General features: G+C 40.2%; 1 protein-coding gene across 1 annotated transcript in view; it reads left to right on the top strand.

Moving 5' to 3' along the window:
* Window positions 1-257: 257 nt before the first annotated feature.
* The window catches only part of vps50 (VPS50 EARP/GARPII complex subunit), a 129,510-nt gene continuing 107,091 nt past the window's right edge, over window positions 258-22,676 (top strand). Inside the window, exons 1-5 of the mRNA XM_034240831.1 lie at window positions 258-404; window positions 918-986; window positions 10,125-10,247; window positions 11,079-11,150; window positions 16,414-16,467. Of these exons, the coding sequence (XP_034096722.1) occupies window positions 372-404; window positions 918-986; window positions 10,125-10,247; window positions 11,079-11,150; window positions 16,414-16,467 (351 nt within the window). The 5' untranslated portion in view covers window positions 258-371. The remainder of the gene's footprint in view (window positions 405-917; window positions 987-10,124; window positions 10,248-11,078; window positions 11,151-16,413; window positions 16,468-22,676) is intronic.

Genomic DNA, 22,676 nt, shown 5'->3' with positions numbered 1-22,676 from the left:
CAGTCTATTCTTCAATGTTAAGTTACTACCATCCAGTGGTGTAAGGCAGCAGTACATGTACCATATCATGTATAAATGTATAAAAAAATGTTTACATCACTTTTGAATATTGTTTTCCTTCAGAACAACACATATTTTCAATGAATCAAACACAGACAGGTGATATTCTGACAATTTAGGTCACTCCACACCTCCTGATGTGAAAACTACATTTCCCAGCATGCTTTGTAATCTTCCGTTTCCTGCTAAACCAGTCACGTGACAGTCAACTATGGCTTCTCTCTCGTAGTGATGGAGGCGCATCGGTGACAACAAAACACAACTGTAACTTTGCACATTTATTCCCCCCCCTGACCAAAGTTGGACTTACGATGCAGAAGATCAAGTCTCTCATGGCCCGACAGGTAAGCAAAGCAGGTGTACGGAAGCCGAGCCGCTGGCAGTTAGTCTCTGACAGCTGCAGGTAGCTAGCATGACAGCTAGCGAAGCTAACTGGCTAATTTGACAGCTCAGCTTGTGGCTCAATAAAGGGCACATTCAGCCCGAATAACAGCAGCGTTTTTAACCGCTACACAACATATACGAATTATTTACCCCACATGGAGAACATAGAGGCGTATTGGTAGTTATACCCTAGATTTTACTATTAGAAAAGCACTGCAAGAGGGCACAACAGTTGAAACTGGGCGGTTAGGGAAGTTCTCAGTTTGCACTGCAGTAATGTTAGACTCGTTTGTTCAGCACTACACAACACAGCATATCGCTTTCAGAAATCTGCACACTGGTTCCACATTTTGCTGTGCGCAGTATTGTGATTATGAATAGCACGTTATATGACAACAGGAAGCATTACACTGTATATTGTACTTGACTTTTTAGAGCTGTTTGAACCCCAACTGTGACTCTTACTTTGACAGGGCCTGAAAAGTCCCCAGGAAAGCATGGCAGACCTGAGTCCTGTGGAGAACCTGAGGATCCCCAGCAAGGTAAACCTCAAGACATGCCTGAAGCTGTAGCTCTGTTTTTGTTGTTGTGGTCGATGCATTTGAGCTGCACATAAACATTCACTTGTTTTGTTGACAACTGGAACATATGCTGCTGCTCCTTTATTTGTTTCAATACACATACAAAATCAGCAAAATCTTAACATCTATTTAATGTAAAATCTGTCATCCTAAGAAATATTGACCCCAAGTAAGGATATGTTCAAGTGTTTAAAAGTAGATCGCTGGTAGTAGATAGATAGTGTGTGACAGATGTGCTATATCCAGGGTTGATAACAAGGCCAACATCTTCTGTCATGATACAGGTAATTTAACATCTGGATATTGCAATATTTACTATGATATAGTATCCTTACTGGTAGGTCAACAAATCAGAAGTCTATGTAAAATAAACAGGTATGAAACAATTTTACCTAAATGCTTGACAAATTCTAATTTTATTACGAATCTTTAAACATTAAAGTTCAAGTAAAACTATAGAGCAATGTAAGATCTGTTGGAAAAACATAACTGCAGTCTTCAAATAATATTCCTTCAGAATAATTTACATCAGATTTTCTGATAAATTGTTATGTCCTCGCTATTATGGATTAAACAACATAAATGTTTATCACATATTTCGATTTATGATTTCATCAAGATTAGTTCCATTGAATGGAATTAATATTGTCCCAGACCTCTGTCTATCTGTCTGTCCGTCTGTCCGTCCGTCCGTCCGTCTGTACGTCTCTCCATCTGTCCGTCTGTCCGTCCGTCCGTCTGTCCGTGTGTCTGTCCGTGTGTCTGTCTGTTTGTCTGTCCGCCTGTCTGTCAGTCCGTCCGTCTGTCCGTCCGTCTGTCCGTCCGTCTGTCTGTCCGTCCGTCCGGCCGTCCGTCTGTCCGGCCGTCCGTCTGTCCGTCCGTCTGTCCGTCTGTCCGTCCGTGTGTCTGTCTGTCTGTTTGTCTGTCCGCCTGTCTGTCTGTCAGTCTGTCCGCCTGTCTGTCTGTCAGTCCGTCTGTCTGTTTGTCTGTCCGCCTGTCTGTCTATCTGTCCGTCCGTCTGTCCGTCCGTCTGTCTGTCTGTGAAAATCAACTAAATCTGCTTATTTAAAAAAAAGGTTTTACTGTCATCTGTGTGTATGAAGTTACTATATTGGTTAACTTGACTAAGTATTTATAGAAGCCAAGTCCATCTAACACAGAAGCAGTTATATGGATCGTAGTAATACAACAGGATTGAATGTGTCAGGACAGCTTTAGACTCGGACCACACTTGCACTGTATTACACGGAGCTGCTTCCTGCAAATGACATCAGTTACATCACACTTAAAGGGTTTTCCAGACAGTAATGTAAAGAGAATGATGGCTCCCATTTATATCACTTTAGTACACACTTCACATCAATCTTTACACTAGTAGTGTGAAATATGTTCTGCTGCAATAGTGTTCTAGCATTTTGGCATGGCAAGTGTTTTAAAATGCAATCAGTCATGCTTGGATGTAGAAAGCATTTCTCATTATCCACTTGTACAGATTCAATTTGCCAAGATGAGACAGAGTGAACCTGCAGAGTGGCTCTATACAATGTAGAGTCACTTACTCCTCAATGCACTGCTGCTTGTTGTTGGCTTTGCTTTGAGTTTGTCTTTTAGTGATGACCTTGGGTTAATGTGGAGTACAATTTGGAAGGTGACCAACTCTATTTATTCACAGTGCTGGGTGATATGCGCTAGGTCGATTCAACCAGACGTTTAATTTATCTCCTTCTAAAGACTTGGCTTTTAAAGGTTGACATAGTTTGATTGTGGTTGTGGTTTGGTCCTAACGTGAGTGGAACTTTCTTCGTGGTGTGCTTTGCTGATGTACCATTATAGAATGTTCTTTTTAGGTTGAAAAGATAAGACTAAAAGGAAGTGCTTTTCTGGTAATTCATCTATGAGAGTTGCGAAAGAAGAAGCTGAACGAGTTCAGAGAAATTCCTTTTCAATTTGTTATAAAATATTTTCATGAGGAAAGGAAAATGCAGGGCAGTATATATAGTTTATCTTTAAAGGCTTTTACACAACAATCTTTATTTTGGTCAAAGATAGGGCTTGTGCTAAGTGTTATTGTCCAAATAAACAGTCAATATAGATAGATATATAGAATCGGAGGGATGAAACCCTCTTTAATAGTCACACATGCAGAGCACACAGCTCACACAGTGAAATGTGTTCTCTGCTTTTAACCCATCCTAGTACCAGGAGTCTAGTACTAGGAGCAGTGGGCAGCTATTGTACAGCGCCCAGGGAGCAATAGGAGATGTCCGGTGCCTTGCTCAAGGGCACCACGGCAGGGCAGGAGGTGAACTGGGACCTCTCCAAGTAGCAGTCCACACTCCATATTTTAGGTCTGGTCGGGGACTTGGACCAGCGACCCTATGGCTCACAGTCCAAGCCCCTACTGACTGAGCCACTGCCGGACAGTCAGTTAATTTGATCATGTTGGTGTGTAGACAATATGCAATTTGTAAATAATATTGTTGTTAAATATTCCGATAATTTGTCCATCTGCAGGACCAAAATCAGCAATTTCTTTGTTAATTGATTAATCATTAACGCAAGCCTCTAAATATGAAGATTTTATGTTTTTCAGTGTTTATATAATATATATTTGGGTGAATATATTTGCGTTTTAGACTGACTCTCGGACACTATCCGGTGAATATTGCGTGTGCACGGAAGCTTTTTTGCGATTGCTTTTGTGTTAATCCTATGCGTTTAGCCGTTTTCGTCCTCGTGTGGCCGGGGCCTCAATGTCTTGATCAAGATAAGATAAGCAGTCATTTATTCTCCAGGTGTAATCAGAGCCTGAAGGAAAGCAAAGAATTCCTTTCTTTTCATTGGATGCATGTCGCCCCCCAGGCTTTGAGATTGGCGTCGGGTGATGTGGCCAAACTGGATTTGCAGACATCAAACACCCTGGTTTTAGGCCTAAAATATTCACCTTTGTTCATGCTGGCATCATAGCTCCCTGCAGAATTGCTGTTAGTCTTATTATACCTGCTCTGTTTGGCTTATGCTATATGAGGTAGTAGACAGCATAATGGGGGGGAGACTAAGTACGAATATGAGGATTATATGCACCTCAGCCTACCTCTGTATATCACAGATGAATTAAGTCCCCTGTGTGTACTGCAAACACCTGCCTTTTGTGTGTTCAGCCAAAACACGGGTCTTATGATTTCACGGTATTATGCCGTGTCTTTATTTACTTTGCTCCAGGGCACCAGCTTTCAGGAAAATGAAATGGGAGCCAAACACAGGCTTTGTATACACCGAAACCTCCCTCCCTTTTTGATTAAAGGCGAATAATCCTCTCATATGCCATGGCCGTGGAACACTGCATTACTTAACACACTGCTCTGTGTAGGAGAGTGAAGCCAAGGTGCTTGACTGTGTGTGTGTGTCATTATTAAACTCAATCTGATACTCAGATGCTCAGTGCCAGTCGTGTGTTTCCAACCATATTAGCCATGATTCACGTCGTTTATCATCCTACTGGAGGTGACAGCAACATCTGGCTCACTGTAGGGGGAGGGTTGACGCGGGGGATGATGGAGAATTGATGCCGTCATGTCATTATTTAGAAATGACGTGGACGGCGTTTGAGTGATACGCAGGGAAAAAACGATCTGTAGTTAGCCTGTAGTTGTATATTTAAGATCTTCAATTCACATCCCACTGACATATCAAGTATCAAGTCACGTATCAAGTCAGGTGGCTAATCAGTTAAAAGATTAATCATTTTTGCTCTAATGGTGTCTTGACCACAGATTCTGTACCTAACTTGGTTTGCTGTTATCTATAACAGGAAGTGGCGACTAATTTTTGCTCGGTTGCAGTCACATGATGCATTGCACCTGTTTCTATCGCAGCACAATCAAACAGGTGGCCAATAACATTTTGATTATCTAACCCAGTTACCTAACCCTAACCCCTAACCCTAACCCTCTAACCCTAACCCTATCCACCAGTTTCCCCTCCACAAACCAATGCTTACTCAGACAGATGTTTTTATTTAGGTAATAGGTCTTGAAAGTTAGACAGAAGTCCTCATTGTGTCTTATTTTGCATTTTTTTCTTACTCTTGCTGATTATGAGGGAATGTCCTAAACGCTCTGAAACCAGAAATGCTTGAAATATTATCAGGAAGTTTCCAACGCTTTTCTCAGCTGTCGTCAGGTTGACCAGATGAAATGTGCGTGCGCTGTATCAAGGGAAAGGGTGTACAGCAGGGTCCAATGGGAATTGTACCCCTGCATATTTTGCCAGGGTACTAATAACCTTCCCCCCGAAATAATAGAGTACAGTGTATAATAGAGTTAACGTCATGGGTTTGGTACCAGTCCTATTCGATGTCTAATCTTCGATGCTGCATGACACAATTACAAATGGGATTCTCCATTGAGCGCCAGAATCATTACCCCAAGCTTTCGTTCCTGGTATATTTCTGTACGTTTAATTTATCACAGATATATTACATCATTTCATGGCACTCAGTTTCTGTTCGTGCATCTGTTAAAGTGGTTTAGTTTCTGCTGCTTCGCGAAAACATCTGTCATCTTCTACAGGCCTTTTTTGTGAATTCATTGTATTGTTTTCCCTCTTGAGGGGATTACAGAAGTGAATTCATTTTAGAAGACTGGTACAAATGTCTAATGTGGTTTTTGTAATGCCATGCATTCACACATAGCTGCCGGGGTGAAACATTTGATTTGGCTCCATACACAGATGTAAGGCTCTGCAGTTTACCCTGAGGGGAGACCATTCTCTCAAATAAATCTGATCCCCTTTGTGTTGCCACTAAACATGTTAATTACCTAAACTTGAAAAAAGTCACAAAAAAAGCCCATTGGGCCGAGATGTTTTTAAAATGTTTTGATATACTTTATTAATCCCCGTGGGGAAATTGTTTCTCTGCATTTGACCCATCCTAGTGTTAGGAGCAGTGTGCTGCCATTTTGAATGGCGCCCGGGGAGCAGTGTAGGGAACGGTGCCTTGCTCAGGGACACCTCGGTAGCACTTGGTCTTGCCGGGACTTGAACTGGTGACATTCCAGTTGCCAAGCCAAGTCCCTATCGACTTCGCCACCACCACCCTAATGTGATAAAATCTCAACCATATTTTTTTTTTTAGTCAATTTATTGAACATGTCAGAAACAAAAACATACAACAATAATATATATATATATTTTCTTTTTTTCCTTTTTTTTCCTCACTCAAATTAATAATTATAACAAAGTACAAAAAAAACAAATAATAAAAAAGAAAAAAAAAACAATAATTCTCAAATAGTCTCTGTCATGTTCAACAGGGGCAAGAAGAAGCTTAAAAAAAACGTTTCTGGTCCTACCCCCTCTAGCATATATTTTTCTTATGAATAAAATATTAGGTCATCGTCATCAGCGACATGTTTGTCTTGTTAATTTGTTTGCTTTTTGTTTTTTTACAAAACAATCAGAAAGAAATTACTTTTACAATTACAAGAAATAACAACAAATGGGATTTTACAGGTCCTGTTCATAACCATTAATGATTTGGCTCCTAAATAATACTTTCAGTTTAGATAGACTTGTACATTATAGAAAGTAAAGCTAGATAAAAAGTCATTTGTGTCGGTTCATGTTCTCCAAATAACCCCTTTTTATAAATCACAACATTGGCAGATTTTGATTTCCCTTACCATTTATGACTCCAAATGGCTCCAAACTATTTTGATCACCTTCATGCTTTTGATGTCTCTCGGTTCCTGATGTAAGCTGCTTTGTAGGTTGACTAAAACAAACACATATCTTTCTTCTCTCCTATCCTTATCTTTTTCAAAGCGGCTGTCTCTCTGTGAGTCAGTTATAAGGATTTTCTGTGCAGGTATTTTGGTGTGCTGAGTCTCGTAACCTTTTCCAACCTATCCGTCTCTATTTTTATCTCATAATGTATGTTAAAACAGTTCTCAAATCAACAATAATTTCAACATATTCCTAATATTTCTACTTTCAAGTGTACTCTAATAGGATTGAGAAGTGTGATACAGGTTTAGTGAATCTCCAGAACAAGCTGGTACATAATATCTTTGTGAAGCTTAAAATTGTTTTATTTAACTTAAGTTTCCCCGAGGCAAACTGTAGTTCATCAATCTAGAAAACTCTTAGTCCTGGAGGTACATGCAGTTACCATTTCCCACCAGCAGGGGTCACCATCAGTTTATAATCTACTAATCTACACAGGTTGAGTGCATCGCCTGCTTAGAATAGTCGTGATTCCTTCTATTTTAGGATGAATATGATTGGCTGAGTGCCTCCAGTGTGCAATAAATATAACTGAAGATGAGCGGATGCTTTGAGGAGGGCGTGTTTGATAACCTGTTATTAATTCACACAGGCTATCGTTAGGGGGAACACAATGACACTTCTCATGCCCTCAAATGACGCAATCAGGTTTGAGTTTTTCTCTAATTGTGCCTCCAAGGTCCTCATGTAACAAAACAACTGCATGACAACTGAGTTAATCAGATAGGGATATACAGCCAGCGCTGATAACAATAAGGAGGTTTTGATTTGTTCATCTACTAAATGATATCTTAGTGGAACTAATTAGCCCCGCGCTCAGTCTCGTCACCCCTCTGTCTTTTCTCTAGTGTCCACCTTTTGTTTATTATTTCATCAGGCCCTTTGTTGTTGAGCACCTTTTTGTTTTGCTTGATTTTCCACATTCAATCATGTCTGCTTTAATTCTTTGATAACGCTTGTTAAACCTCCCGCACGTTTCCATGCAAATAGATTTCTAATTTCATGCAACGAGACGAGAGTTTCATTAATCTGCAGAGGAGGTCGGAGGGTGATTTGTTTGTCCCTCATCCTTCAAAGTGAAATGTGATCAAAGCCTCACAGCAGCTGGTGTTGGGTTTCACATGGGGGGCACAGGGGCGTCTGTTTAGTTTCCTGCCCACGCAGCTCCAGGTGAGGAAAGGGGATTATTTAACCCGAGGTAGCCTCTCAAGGAGTCATTCACTTTAAGTTGTGTGGAGTTTTGCACGTCTCTGCAGGTGGGAGACTTGAGAAAAGCCTGACACAGGGGGGGTGAATTGCTCTAACCACACTGGAGAGGCTTCACATCATTGTCCTTTGTTTCACTCATTCCGCTCTCTTTTTCTTTTCCCTCTAACTTTCTTTACCAATGAGTCATCCAGCTCACCCCCCCCCTCCCCGCTCTACCTCCCTTCTCATTTGAGCTGAGTTCCCACCCACCCTTCTGATGGCAGAGCGTGATCTCCTACCTCTACCCCTCCTTTCCAATCTCACACACTCACCCACACATTTCCCCCGGGGCTTTTGCTCACTCCTTTACCTGATTCAAACGTGGCCACACACACACACACACACACACACACACACACACACACACACACACACACACACACACACACACACACACACACACACACACACACACACACACACACACACACACACACACACACACACACACACACACACACACACACCTCCCAATTGCCTGGTATAAAATGTATATAAAAGTGATTCTGTTTGTGTAATTGATTGATATCGGTCTATATTTTACAGCGTAGTGCGAACGTTAAATTGACTCACAGCAGCGACCTCATAAAATGTCTCTCAGCCAGACACACTCTCACCCACGGAGAGAGATTCAGTTACATGGTGGCACACTTCATCACCGCCTAGCTGCACGCTTCTTGCTGATAGTAGATGGGGAAAATATGTGTGGCTAGGCAGCTGTGAACAAGGTTTTTTTTTATCAATGACTGATATCTCATGAAGTCCAAATTAAAATGATTTGTGCAGATCTTTGATAGTGATTTCTATATATCTCTATTTGATCTACTGTGAATGCATATAGTGGGCGTATATAGCATTAATCCTTTAATTCCACATCCATCCTGGTTCACCTCCTTCCCAAGCCAACAGTCTATTTTTAGTGCTATTGTGCTTTGATGTTCTGTTGGAAATAAAGGATTTCTACCCCCATATGATGAGATGGTCTCTTTGTGTTGGATTTAATATAATACTAAGATATTTGTAATATTTGTAGCTATGCTAGCAACACTAATGTATAGATGGCATTGCTGCTTGGTTGGTTGGTTGAAGACTGAAATATTTTAGCAACTTTTAGACATTTTGCCACATTTATTTATAATCCCTGAATCCTAATTACATTCCCCATTACTTACTTAATATTTGGTCATTTCTGTATTTATTTAAATATAATGCACTGCCACGTACACTACATTGTTTATTCCATTGTTTGGATTTACTTAGAGTAAATATGTATCGACTTGGGACACTTCTATTTTTCCTATTGTGCTAACACGGTCATTCCACCACTTTTGTTATCGACCCGTGACTCGACTTGTTATCGGGACCCCCTTGAAAACGAGATGGTGCATCTCAAGGGGTTTATCCCGAGAAATAAAATGTCTATATAGATCTGGGCTCCTTGGGAATGCCGGCTTAAAAACCTTCATCTAAAAGACTCGCTGCAGATATAAGCCTCGGCGGATGCACATCATGTTAATCAATGAGGCTCTGATGTCTCCCAGAGATGCTGGGGGGAATCCCCGTTGTATTTTTCGGTCATTCCTTTCTTCTTGTATTTTCTCTCAAGGCTTCCTTCCAACCCCCATGACAGCTTTAAACGAAACAAGCTGCAATCCGAAACTATGCGATTACCACTTTTCTTTTTTCCCACTACACATCTCCTCTTTCCCTCTCCTTGTTCTTTACCTCATTTTTATTCTGTCCTCCTTCCACTCCGTCCTTCACCCTTGCCCGTGTCCTTAAACTCCTCTGTACCTCCTTTTCCTTTAATCCTATCTCCATTCCCTTTATTGTTCTTTCCCATGGCATTTCCCCCTTGCATTACCCTTTAACTGTGTTTTGATGTTATTTATGTTAATGTCTTATCAGAGACTTTGTTTTTGTTGTTTTCATCACTTACAAGATGATTTAAATCTCTGTTCTTTGGACGCTTTTCTGTTTGTCTCCCAGTGTGTCTGGAACTTTTTAAAGTGCTTACTTCAAGGACAGCTTTTAATCACTTCTCTATTTGTCCCCCTCTGTCAGGAGGAGTTGCGGGAGGTGAGGGAGCAGCCCATCGACCCCCAGGCGGAGCAGGAGATGATCGACAGCATCGAGGAGCTGTACTACTCAAACGACTCCTTCGACATGGTGCAGCACGAACTGGAGGTCAGATATTCTTTGTATGAACCAGAGAGCACGTCCGTTATTGACTGAATGAGCCCCACTCCCAATTTCCCACGCCTCCCTCCATAAAATAATAATGACTCCATACAACCAACCCCATTAAAGTTATTCAGATAACCAATATTGCATTTGTAATATGAATGACTATCGCCCCGTGCGCTTTGATGCGTGTCTGACTGGCAGAGTTGAAGCTCCATTCACCTGATGTTTCTTACCCTTCTGTCGAGCCGCATGCGCACCAATGACGTGCGGATTGATGGATTGCATCCGCTCGACAGAGAAAGGGTGTGAAATCTCATTAGATTTATCTTGGTATTACTACACCATCTGAAATGAGACTCTCAGTCAAGGGGAAAGTAATTACCTATCATCCTCTGGCCCGTGGATTTGTAATATCTTCTTCGCTTAGCATAGTTGGTTTGCTGTTTACTGAATAACATCCTCTAACTTCTTGACTAATCTTACTCATGATCGGGCACTGACTGTTAGGTGTAGCAAAATCTTTTGTTATGTTTCTTTAATGGAGGAGCTATGCAATCCTCAGTGAAATCATCTAAGCTTTTTTTTTTTTAAAAGGTAGGGAGATATCTTTGAAAATTAAGATGCTTAGAATTGAGGATAAGCCCTCTCAGGGTAAAGAAAATCCCTGCTATGGCTCCGAGTGTGAATATTCTCTGTCTGACACTTTAACTCAATGAAAATGATAGACATTTGGACGTTTTTGCAAAAGCCTCGGGTTCTTTCAACTGTGTAGGAAGATGTATTTTACACACAATAAGGTTGTATGTTTGTATATTTGTGTATGATTTATAGAAACTACCCCCTGAGCTAAACCTGCAGGAGCTGGAGGAGTACAGAGACAAGCTGAAGAAACAACAGACATCAGTAAGTCCTCCCCCCCCCCCCCCACACACACACACACACACACAATCAAGGTTACATGTTCAAACCCGTTAATTTGGTTTGTATCAAACTGGAAAGTAGGTTCCACATGACGTGCTTGATAAGGGCCATTAGACCATTTTCTAAAAGCTCGAATAAATGGACCTTGAGTTGGAACTGTTATTCAATCGATTTTTGTAATGCTAATTTCATTTTGGATTTCAAGATAATTTCCTGGTTATAAGTAGTGCGTGAGAAGTACTATCGGAAACAGTCTGCAGTATTTGCTAAGGTGCGGCACCAGATGTGCACCGGTGGCAAGTTCAGACCCAAGCTCACATCCTAATAGTTAACGCTTATAAAAGTATAAAAGTAACCACTTTACTTGGAGCACTGTGGTCACAAAGCTAGATGCACACTTGAGGTTTAAAGTTCTTTCTTCACCAAGTAGCTCCTCAGGAAAAAGACAGTACTGCTTTAAATCACACTGGCTTACCTGACCATTTCCATTTTGATAGAAGCTTGAAATGTCTACAATTTCTAGCAATGTATCTCAGAGCTCCTACAATTTTCGTGTCACCCACACTTGTCTGCCTGCGTGACAACTTCTTCTGTTCCACCCCAGTCAACGGTATGTGTGTGTGGCTATACAGGAGCAATAACCCCTCTGAACACCATTCAGAGGTACTTTAGGCCATCTACATCCAATAGCCATAGATTGTTCTTTGTCCCTGAACTCTGATTGCCCACTCTTCTGACGTCACTGAGTACCTTTTCCTTCTGCGGCCACAGCTGGACCCTTTACTTAGGGCAGTATTGCTGAGGTCAGTCAGGTACTCTTAGCTTCTGACTGGAGAGCTCGCCCGTCAACAAATTCTATTTATAGAAACAAGTGGTAGAGAAAAAAAGCCCCTTTCCCAGTCGGAATCCTCAATTCTCACAGTCCAGTGCAGATTTTCGCCCACTTCCTTCCTGACAAGCTTCTGTACTTTCACATACCTGTTTGTCTCCACAGCTCCCTTGGCTCTAAGCTGGATTTCCTGTACCTCGCCTCAGCTATTCCCTCAATGCTTCCTCTTATCCCTCTTTTTCATACATGCCGCTCTTCCCCAAATGTCCCCTCATGTTTGGTAGTTGCTCACAGAGCTGTCTGTCTAATTGAGACAATGCTCCGGACTCTGAGGCCTGTGGCATGGTGAGACCTACAAATTAATGGAGCCCTAGAGTACACAATCGTACTATAACACGTCCTCTCTCTCTGTCTCTCTATCTGGCAGCGAGCCGGTAGGCACCTCCCTGGAACAGCCATGATAATTAGTCCAGTGTGTACTAGTCAGGCAGGAAATCTGAAGCAAGCTCGTCGATACAAACCTGCAATCCTGAGCCTAAATGAGCAAACCTTCTACCTGTTTGTCCAATTAAAACCTTGAGGCTTTTGTTAAAAAAAAATCGTACTTTCACTTGTTTATAATTGTTTTTTTACTTAAATGATCTTATAGTTGTCACAAAATATTGGAAAACTTCATACAAATAATGTACGGTATACACAAAGTAGAGTACAGAGGCAGGTAAACTATAAACCACAGAACAATTTATAAAAAAAAAATACTGTGTTTGTGTTTTTCCGTTGTGCTCCGGTCTCTCAATCCCATCGATCAATCAGAGTTATGGGATTGGTAAACATGGAGCCTCCTGGCATATTTTTTCCATGGTAAAATAATCAAACGTTATTTCAAAACAACACTTTTGCCATAACAGGGAGCAAGCATGATTTATTTTTGTCTTTGATTTGTTCCCATATGGATACCTCTAAAAGGCTTGACTTCCAAATGAATCAATGGTATTCTTTTGCAAGCCAGATTCAGGAGAAACTTAGAAATGTAGAGTACAGCCTAAAGGGGTTGCTTCTTTATTTATTTTCACGCACAATAATCAGAATTCATTTAAAAATGTACCTCTTCACTTTCCTTTACGGTATTGTGAATGTGTGGATGATTGTGTACGTGTTTCGTTTCATCAAACTACTGCTGATTTCCTGTCTGCTCCTGATGGAAAGACCTTCTCTGTAGTTTGGCAATTTATATAGGTGCAGCAATACTGGACACATAATGGGTCCCCTATAACACACACATACACACACACTTTCATCCCAGCCTGCAGAGTGTCCTAGTCGTCAGTGTGTGAAATAGAACATAGCTTTCTGCAAAAGTGATAATAATGCTTTCAGTTTCTCACTATGGGGGTTTCGTGAGGGTCTTTCCTCCCTGCAGATGATGATGCTATAAAGCAGCGTGAGGTTAGTGTGTGTTGGCCTGTCTGTGTGTTAGGAAGGGCTTGAGTACATGAGATAATTGTTGATGACATGAGATTGTACCTGTCTGCTACTCTCTCTGAACTCCTGCTGTAAGGAACTTTGTGACTAGATGCATGATCATCCTCTCCATTTCCTTTCCACCTTCTTCTGAGTCATCTGTTGTAGGGCAGAATGAACTTTCTGTGGACCAAAAAGAAATCATGAGTCCTAGGAAGTTCAATCTAGTGTAAAGAAGGGGCTCTTTGGTAGGGAACACATACAGCATAAAAGAAGAAAAGACACGCCTTTAATCAGATGGCTATTTAATATGGAAATACTGAAAACAATGACAATGCTTGAACACGTTGAAATAGGAATAAGTTACAAACTCAAACTCGGCTGCATCCTTCTTCAACCTCCCCTTCATTTTCCCCTTTTGTAGATACAAGATGATAGCAAACATTCGGATTACTTGGACTTTTGGACTAACTCAATTTGGTTTTAGTGCTGCGAGACATAAGTGCTAAAAACATGTCAAGGTCCAGAGGCACAGTCTGGTTGTGTGTTGTTGCCGTAATTCTCATGTAAACTCACAGAACAGTGCCTTCATTATTATGAACACACATGCTTGTAATGACTCAGACTGGTTTATATTCAACGTTTTTGCCATCTAAACTCTTATTTGCTGTAACAAAATCTTTATCATAGTTTTAGAATTCCTTTTGTAGGTGCACCTCATCATAAGTATGGCAACGTTTTGCATTCCAAACCCTCAGTGACTTTCTTCTCTGTAACGTAGGCTGCAAAGATGTCGAAAGGGGGCGATGTTAACTTTGATGAACATATTACATTTTTAATGAAACTTGAAAGCTAGAGATGACTAACCCTCCTGCAGCAATAAGGAATTTTTCTGCCTACACCCTGCCTGTCTGCCACATTTCTCCCTGTGTTTCAGTCAGGCTGAAACGATGTCCCGCTGAGCAGAGGAAGTTTCAAGTTGTGTGTGTGTGTGTGTGTTTGTGTGTGGAAATGGAGCACCAGAGATGACATCATATCATGAAAATGAGACACGCGGCTTCAAAGGGAATTCGGGTTACATTGCTCTGGTACTAGTGAATCCTCACTGTTGTGTCTCAGCCCTTTTAATCAGAAAGACTGACCTTCACTATTACTGAGTTGCTTGAGTCTTTTTTATTGCTACCATCCCTAATTAGTGCTAGCTAATTTAGCACTAATTGCCTCATACATCTCTGTAAACACTTGCAAAAAGGAGTAAACATCTTCTCGTTCAGACACATGTATCATAATCCTATGTATATCTACAGTCTGCAGCCTTCTTGCTAATGAGCAAATTGTCCAAACATGTTATCAATGCTTGTATTCGTTAGCTTTTTCATTCATAATAGACAATGTGTGTGTCTGTATACGTTATCTGTCTTCTCCTATAACTTCCCTTCATGACCCTGTTTGTATCCATACTGAGACAAATAGCTGTAATTGTCTTACTGTGTGTCTGGGATGATGATAGTTTATTGACAGTCAAGGACAACTTTTAATAAATATTACATGTGCTTGTTTTGCAAACCCTTCACTGCACAATTAGCTTTCGTTTGTGAATGTGAGGGCGAGCAGAGCACGAATGACTTTGGCATTGTGGCTCAGGTGGGTTTGGTTACTCACTGCTGGGTTTGCATTATAAGTTTAGACTCTTTCACTCTCTTTAAAACAATGTAATGTGTTACATTGAGTGGGTTGTCAAAAGGTAGCGTTATGGTCTTATATCAAGGCAGATCTGTGAATAGTTAAGGGTGTGTCTTGGGCTTCTTTAACACGATTCCAAATGTTTTATGCTTTTCCAGCATTCACTTTCACAATGTCTTTCTCTTTTTCTGAATAGTTCTGAATTTATTTTTCTCTGTGACAATTATTATCTTAATGTACTAGTAATAGTTTCAATTGAGCTGCACTCACCATCTGTTAAGGTCTCCAGTTGGCTACTATGTTGAAATGAAATAGTAGCCTTGTATTTTGCATACACGAACACCTCCTCACTACTGTGAATAAACTCATAAAACATCGACTGGGTGTATGTCTGTGTTGTTGTGCATAGTTTCACAGTAAAACAGGTGGAGGAGGGATTGCTCACTGAGTGGGAGAAGGCTGGTTGATCACAACTGCTGTAGTAAAGTGTTTATCCTTTTGTTATTTTAATGAGCAACATAATCCTTTCCACTTCATCTAATTGTAGTAAGATTTTAAACATTTGAGCTTCATTCACTTTTGAATTGACATATCAATTATTTGTAGTTCACTAGAGACCAGAGAATCTAGAAATAAGCCCTTTCTGAAGGACTGAACATACATGAGGATTCACTGGATAACTGGTTTTAATACAATCTTTTAACTTTTTAGAAAAGTATTAAACGAGCTCCTCCAATCTGCAAGACGTGTTTTTATGGTCCTTCAGTATGAGGCTAGGATTCGCTCAATTTTTATTGACTGAGTATTCAAGCTTTTTTCCTTCCGCAACAAAAAGCAGCGATCAACAAAACTCTTAAACAGGGGGTCATGCTGATCTTGTGAGCGAGCTGAGTACTGAACATGATGCCATATGCAGGGAACATGGTTTAAGATCATTACATTTTCAACTCAGGTGTCAAATGGTAAAAGGTACAAAGAACATTAGAAAACACAATAGGAACAGAGAGAACAGAGGCTGCTCTGAAAGAAACAAGAGTAATGCTATTGAGAAAGACATTGAATGAAATGAAACTGTGCTAGGGAGGTGCTCTTTTAAAAGGCTTTGGCTGAGATGTGATTGTTATTCTAGCTTCATCCTTGTTGGCAAGATTGCACTGCACAAAGTGCCTTTGTGGGGAGACATTTTGGAAGAACATCAAACTGTGTCTTTCAGTCTTTTCTATGTTTAATATCCCCCCCCCCTTGTCTCTCCCTCTCTCTCTCTCTCTGTAGGTATCTAAAAAGGTTGCCGATCTCATTCTGGAGAAACAGCCTGCTTATGTCAAGGTAAGCTTCCAGTTATAACACAGGACCACACTCAACTTTTCCGTCATTTTAATGAATCTAGAAGAATAATTCCAAAACGTATTGGTTATAATTATCTTTGGGAATGGGATCTTATCTGAACTTGTTTATGAGGGAATCATCAGTGTCATTCATGCCTTTTAAGGAGCTACTGGCAGGTACGGAAGTGAGTGACGAGATGACACAGAGAGGTTACTGTTCATTCAAAACATCAATGGCACCTCATAAAGAAGCTGTGCAATAGCATCCGTGATACCAGAGCTGGAGCGTATTTCTTTTATAGCTTCTTTCTTGCTTTTTTCCCAAAGCCCCATTGACAGCTCATTAGCTTTGCTGACATTCAGGAGAAGTAGTGATTTGACACTGCAGATCAGATCCTCTATTTCCTACAGTTTGTATTGTTATATTTGATCAGACCCACCACTGCTGAGTCCTTGGTGGTGTTAGTCAGAAGTGGTATGTGTACAGGGGATATAGCAGCGGGCTCAAAACACAGCCCTGGGGTGCTCCGCTATTAAGAATGAGACTTCAATGATGTGTAACCGCTAACCCTCACCATCTGGGGTCTGCCTGTCAGGAAGTCAAGGATACACATGCTCAGTGAGGTGTTTAATCTGAGATCCTTGAGCTTAGTGACGAGCCTGCAGGGAACTAATGTGTAACACGCTACTCTGCGGTCAATGAACAGCAATCTCACAAAGCCCCTTTTTTGTCCAGGTGAGATAAGGGTGTGGATGATGTGTGCTATGGCTTTTTACGTTGATTGCTTGGGACGGTGAACACAATGTTTTGGTTCTAATGTGCTGGATAATGATGAGCAGATGTAATCGTTTCCATCATTAGAGAGGAGTGCCACTGGGCTGTCGTCGTATAGGATGTCTGTCTCTTGTTTTTCAAAGGAATTCATTTATTTCTTTACGCGAGACGGTGCACATTAATCAACATTTCAGTTTCCTCCTCAATGTAAATATGCCAGAGTTAACTAATGAGCGCATTTTCATCTGTAGTCCCTGGGCAGGTTAATTCAAATGTTTGCCCATAATATAATCAATTCAATGCTTAAGTAAGCACCACAATTACATACAACACAATACCATACAGCAAAATACAATTAATGCTCTTCATACTCTTGACTATATTCAGATTTTCCGCCTATATTTGGTCAGAGGAAGACAGGAGACCACGTTTGCTGCACACAGTATCTAGTGCCATAAAGAGAGGAAGATAACTTACTATCGTCGCTGACTTCTCTAGTCCTATTATTACAATTTGTTAAATCTGTGTTTAGTCAATTAAGCTTTGATCCCAGCAAGACAAAGCAGATGACTGACAGCTTCAACACATTTGGTATGTAGTGAAATTGCAGTCAAATCGCCCAACACTGTAAAGCTTTTAAAGGTCAGTCTATGAATAGCAAATTGATAATTATTTCTGTGACCCTCCCTGCGTCTCTGTCTAAATGACAGCAGGCCTTTTAGCAGAAGCAGAAGTTGCCAGGGATTTCGGGGGCATTTGCATTGACCCGTCTATGCCCTCATTCTCTTAGACTGCAAATTCCCTGTGGAGTTTATAGTTCAGTTTCTACATCCACTGAAGAAGGAAGTTTCACTACTTAATTTCCTATTATTCAGACATTCATACAATGAGCAACTTATTGCTAAACTCTTGATCTGTTTCTATATGGAAGTTTTATCAGTTTCCATCCTGCTATTTTCTCTAGTATGATTTCTTTCTCAAAGTTCTTTACCCTCTCTGTGTGATATTGTATCACACATCTACACAGAAACACATACTTCTGCAATAACACAGCCACAGGGCACAATGCCACTTCTCCACAGTGCTTTCGTGCTGTGTATAACACATCGGAGGACACATAAATAGTGCAAACACACACTCATGCCTCGGTGCCTGCAATGATGGCCCGCTAAGCGTCTGACATGAGTCATAGCTAGGTAGTGGCAAACCTTTCTTCTGTTGGAGCTTTTGTATGATCACTGCTGCTTCTCTCAAGCGACAAATGCACCCGCAAAGGGGTCAGAAGTGTGACCAGGCCTCCTCCTGTGGAAGGTTACATGAAAGCCATAGCCTTTGTTATTGATTATTTTAGAAAAGGTTGATGAATGGTGGATATAATTCAGGTGTACACATTGTTCTGCTCTTTTTTAATTATTGTTATACCTCTTCACCTGAATTAGATTTTCTGAAGTTGACAGATAATTTTACATGATATTCCATGAGTTCAAGGCGGGATCCAATTAAATTGCTGGATCAATAAAAAGGTGTGTGTGAAGATTTAAAGGAACTGCCCTTTCCTATCTCTCAAAGATAGACAGGTTATAATTGAGTGGCCAACTACATGACCCTTAGCCTTGTCAGGAGAGAAACATTACCTTCTGGGGGTCTAAGTTGTAATGATTTTTTCCTAGGTAGCTCTGACTAAAATTGTACTGAACACCATAAGAAAAGGACTTTATTCTGTAACACTGCATTTGATCATTTCCCTCTGGAAACACTTATTTATGCTGGTGCCTTTTGTTTGTGTTGCCTCCTTTGAAAGGGTTTCATATTTCAGTGTGAAAAATGCATAGGGGTGTAAAGGCTGTGGCATTTGGGAGATTAGAAATGGAAACAATCTAATGTTATTCATACTGTATGCATGGTCAATTAACCCTTAAAGTAACTGTGTAGGAATGTTGAGACATAAGCATACTGTATACAAACAATATAATCTCCATCTGTCAATCCCTGTCTCTTAAACACAATTTCCCTATTGTTTTCTTTTTAACCTTAATGCATAAAAAGCGATGAGGGCAGGACCCAAACAGCAGCATCATTATATAGGCAGAATGGGTAACACAAGGAGCCAGTGCATAGCCAATGTGCTGTAGGGTCCTAGGGAGGACTTCTTATGAATATATGAATAAAGAAGCCTAGAAAAACTTTTCTCTTTGATGTCACACTTCCTTCTCTTTGACCTTCACTACCTACACCAGAGCCTCCGTTTGTGGACATTGTAGGAGTCGGGTTGTATAGCTTAATTGCGCTTGATTTAGCTCACCTTTCTGTATATGTACAGTGGTTTAACTGCATTTGTGTGTGGTTGTATAGTAAAATTCAGCCTCCCTTTTTGAACAAGTCAATGTATCATCCTATGTGTACCAACTCCTAAACGAGAAATAGCCACTGTGCACATTTGTATTTCCAGTTACACAATCCGAGCTGATAAAGCCCTTCTGACTGTCGGGTTAACTGTAGCTTGAAGACAGGATGGACAGCATCAGTAGTAGAACAACAAATTGGAGCCTCAGGCTACACACTGAGCACTCAGCAGGTTGAGCCAGTGTGTGACTCTGTTTGAAGCTGAATGTGTGTAATCAAGCTGTTTTCGGGCTTTTCCTGTGTGGATTTGTGCACATTTCTGAATGCATGAGTGGTTCTACATTATAGCAACTGCTGTGCTCACAGTACTATCTGTGGGTTGATAATTGCCGTCTTAATATGGGGTAGTGAGAGATACTGTGTGTTCTTCTGGTGAAGGGACATAATAGTTTCCATTCAGTACAGGAAATAAATTACTCCTTCCTTGAACAGATTTGACCCTGGGTGCACTTATTTTCTCCCTACAAAATAAGCACTGACTTGACGGATTTAAACGAACCAATTCTTTGCACTGGTAGTCATTGATCGATTGAAAACTTTCCATTATTTTAAAGGTATTGGTGATTGGGATTTTTCTGTGAGATTGATGCCTGTAAACTTGATTTGCTGTGACATTTTTATGAGCCTGGCTTAGATAAGTCTGCACGTAGAGTTGTACAGTTGTAGCAGAGTTGTTGCTAAAGACAGGGTTGCACAGCTTCTAGTATGTGATCAGTCTTCTGAAATCACTCTCTAAATTATTTGTGACCTGGACCTGGTGAGTCAGCCCAGTCCCTGCTGCCTAGAGGGAGAAGGCATTTTCTGAGACACATTTTGATACCTTTGTGGGGCCTTCAGGTTATACTAAACTGTTCTAACCAGTGCTTAGAGAGGTAACTGTGTTCCTAACAGTGAAGGTTTGCTCTTGGATGTTTTTGAAGTATTTGATTTGAAAAGTATCAATGTTAGCATCCCACCATGTCTATACCTATATATACGCTTAATATGAAATAACTGCCAGCAGCTGCTTAGCTTAGCATAAACATGGAAACATAGAAACAATTAGCATGGCTCTGTCCACATGATACATCTGTGAAAGTTGTCGTTTTTAATGGGGTTATTTTTTTTCTTAAGGATTTATTTCTTGATTAGGTAACTTGAGATGGGTTTTAGAGTGTCTTGATGCTAAATTAAGCTACACTAAGTGATCAAACTGCACATATGGCATCCAGATAGGAGGGGTATCAATCGTCTCATCTAACTCAACAAGATACGTGTATTTCTGAACAGTTCGAAGCATTACTTTAACAAATTCGATTTCAAAATAATAAAAAAAAACATGTTTAATTTAAATAAAAGTCTTGTTTGATATCTCTTTTTATCTTTCTAGTATGATTTGTACCATTGGTATTAGCATCGTAGCATGCTGTGATATCTAACATTGATGTAACAGTACCTTTTTAATAGGCCCTGAGCAAAAAAGCATATGAGTCGCATGGTGCTTAAAAACCCCTGGCTGTTGAATCAACCTTTGTAAAACAGGTCTTAGGATTTGTCAAGATCGTCATCAACAATCATCATGAGATCATGAGAGCAGATTGTTTTGAATGGGATCATTGATCTCGTACCCAGAGCTGAAGTGGCACTTTGATGATGTTTCTTTTAGTTTTTATGACCGTTGAAAATTAATTTCCCCGGACTATATTCTTTTATCAAAGGGTTGTTTCTTCTCTGACAGTGTTATGATGATATTTTTGTGAACACTCAACCCTCTTTGTTGCTAAGCGATACAGCATTCACAAAGATAAGGATACAAAAAACAAGCATCTCCCACCTCAGGCACGATATCTGGCAGTTCAAGAAAATAAAAAAAGTTAAAAAGTCTAAAATATAACCGCAATGCAATTTGTCCCTCTGTCCTACTTTTGGCTGATTGTTTGATCTCCGCAGTTGTCAATTGAAGTGGCGTAATAACCGAACCCTCAGAGCAGAGTGCTTTGATCCTTTTCTAAATGTTAACGCTCTGAAGAAAATAAGCTTTTCTTGAATTTTCTGGGTTGTGAACTACATTAAACTTTTCCCCTGATGCCTTACCATAATCACATAATTGATAGTATCCCTCTCCATAAGATACTCACAGCAACATTTCAATGAAGACTGTTCTGATTTACAGTTTGTGTGTGAGCAGTACTTTGTAATGGGCGTTGTGTGTAAATGGCATTATTATGAGGCATATTTCACTGACAGCTCTGTATATGAACCGGTGTGACAATATATTTGTGTCCTAGAGGTCCTCTGGGTCGGGTCTGCTCTGCTCTCTGTTCCAAGAATAATAACTAAACATGGGAAAAGCAGCATTTAGCTAGTAATCAGCATGCGAACCTTTTCAACACGTGTATTTCGGTTTATTCACGGCATTCTTTTTGTTGTTCTACAGTATTGTTGTTTTATAGTTATTTGTTAATGTATACAACCCAATTTCTGTTCTTTGAAATTGAAAAGGATATTGCATTGTGTTTGTTACTTTCGTTACAGTTGTATATGTCTTAAGTGTAACTTGGCTTGGCTTTCTATTTTGTATGGACATGCTTTTATTTTGAAGGAGAGTTAGCGCAGTTGACAAGAAGTTGTTGTTGCTATGGAAACAACGTGAGGGAGATTAATGGAGAAAAAGTAATATCTACATATAAAGACGGAGAAAGTAAACGATAACGTTTATGGTTAAGTGTTAGCACCCCCCGAAGAGGCACAAGCTCTTACATTGATATTGGAGATTTCAATAAATAAAAATAAAAAAAACGAATATCCGAATAACGAAATTGAAACCCGAATAGTAGCCTACTCCAACGAACGAATATTCGGATATTCAGGTACAGCCCTATTATGCTGTATTTATTCTTAAATGTCTTTTGTTTTTATTTTGTAAAGCACTTTGAATTGTCGAGTGTTGAAAGGTGCTATATAAATAAAATTGCCTTGCCTAGAGAATAGAATAGCCCCCGAATATTTCTAAGTGCTAGATCGATTTCTTTAGCAGTTTTAGTGGCCAATTA

The sequence above is a fragment of the Gymnodraco acuticeps genome, unplaced genomic scaffold (genome assembly GCF_902827175.1).
Source record: "Gymnodraco acuticeps unplaced genomic scaffold, fGymAcu1.1, whole genome shotgun sequence".
Lineage (NCBI taxonomy): Eukaryota > Metazoa > Chordata > Actinopteri > Perciformes > Bathydraconidae > Gymnodraco > Gymnodraco acuticeps.
Note: the sequence above shows the minus strand (reverse complement) of the source record. Positions and strands in the feature narration are given on the sequence as shown.